Source organism: Callorhinchus milii, unplaced genomic scaffold (assembly GCF_018977255.1).
Source record: "Callorhinchus milii isolate IMCB2004 unplaced genomic scaffold, IMCB_Cmil_1.0 Scaffold29, whole genome shotgun sequence".
NCBI lineage: Eukaryota > Metazoa > Chordata > Chondrichthyes > Chimaeriformes > Callorhinchidae > Callorhinchus > Callorhinchus milii.
In genome coordinates, this window is record NW_024704770.1 from 928034 (window position 1) to 928719 (window position 686).

Below are 686 nucleotides of genomic sequence, written 5' to 3' on the forward strand. Positions count from 1 at the left end.
CCATCACTCTCACCCTTCCCTCTCTCTCCCCCTCACCCCTCCCCTCACTCCCCCTCCTCTCTCACCCTCCTCACTCCCTCCCTCTCTCACTCCCTCCCTCTCTCACCCCTCCCTCCTCACCCCTCCCCTCACTCCCCTCCCTCACTCCCTCTCCCCCTCCCTCTCTCCCCCCTCCCTCACTCCCCTCCTCTCACCTCCCTCCCTCTCTCACCCCCCCTCCTCTCCCCCCCCCCCCCCTCACCACCCCTCAACCCCTCCTCACTCCCTCCCCTCACCCTCCCCTCTCTCCTCACCTCTCTACCCCCCCCCCCTCCCCCCCCCCCCTTTCCCCCTCACCTGGTCAGTGTCGATGCTGAAGGCCTGGGCGATGCGGCCGTACAGTTCGCGCACGTTCCCGAAGCCCTCGACCCGCCCGGTGGGGCTGCCGTGGGCCAACTGCGTGTGGAAGGCCAGGCGCGGCCTGAGGCCTCCCCCCGGCCCGGGGCCCCCCGGCCCCCCGAGCCCCGGGCCCCCGAGCCCCGGGCCCCCCATCTCGCTCTCCGCCTCCTCGTTGTCCACCAGCGCCGCCGTGGCCGCCGTGGCCGCCGCCGCCTTCTTCTTGCGGCTCAGTCCCAGCGGCATGTCCGCCCCCTCACCGCCGCCGCGGCCTCTCCGTCCGTCTGGGTCCCGACGACGACGACGGCGGT

The 686-nt window shown here is 73.3% G+C and overlaps 1 protein-coding gene across 1 annotated transcript in view; it reads right to left on the reverse strand.

Moving 5' to 3' along the window:
* LOC103171870 (PDZ domain-containing protein GIPC1) overlaps nt 1-686 on the reverse strand; it is a 24548-nt gene extending 23862 nt beyond the window's left edge. The window contains exon 1 of the mRNA XM_042344732.1: nt 337-686. Coding sequence (XP_042200666.1) covers nt 337-621 — 285 coding nt within the window. The 5' untranslated portion in view covers nt 622-686. The remainder of the gene's footprint in view (nt 1-336) is intronic.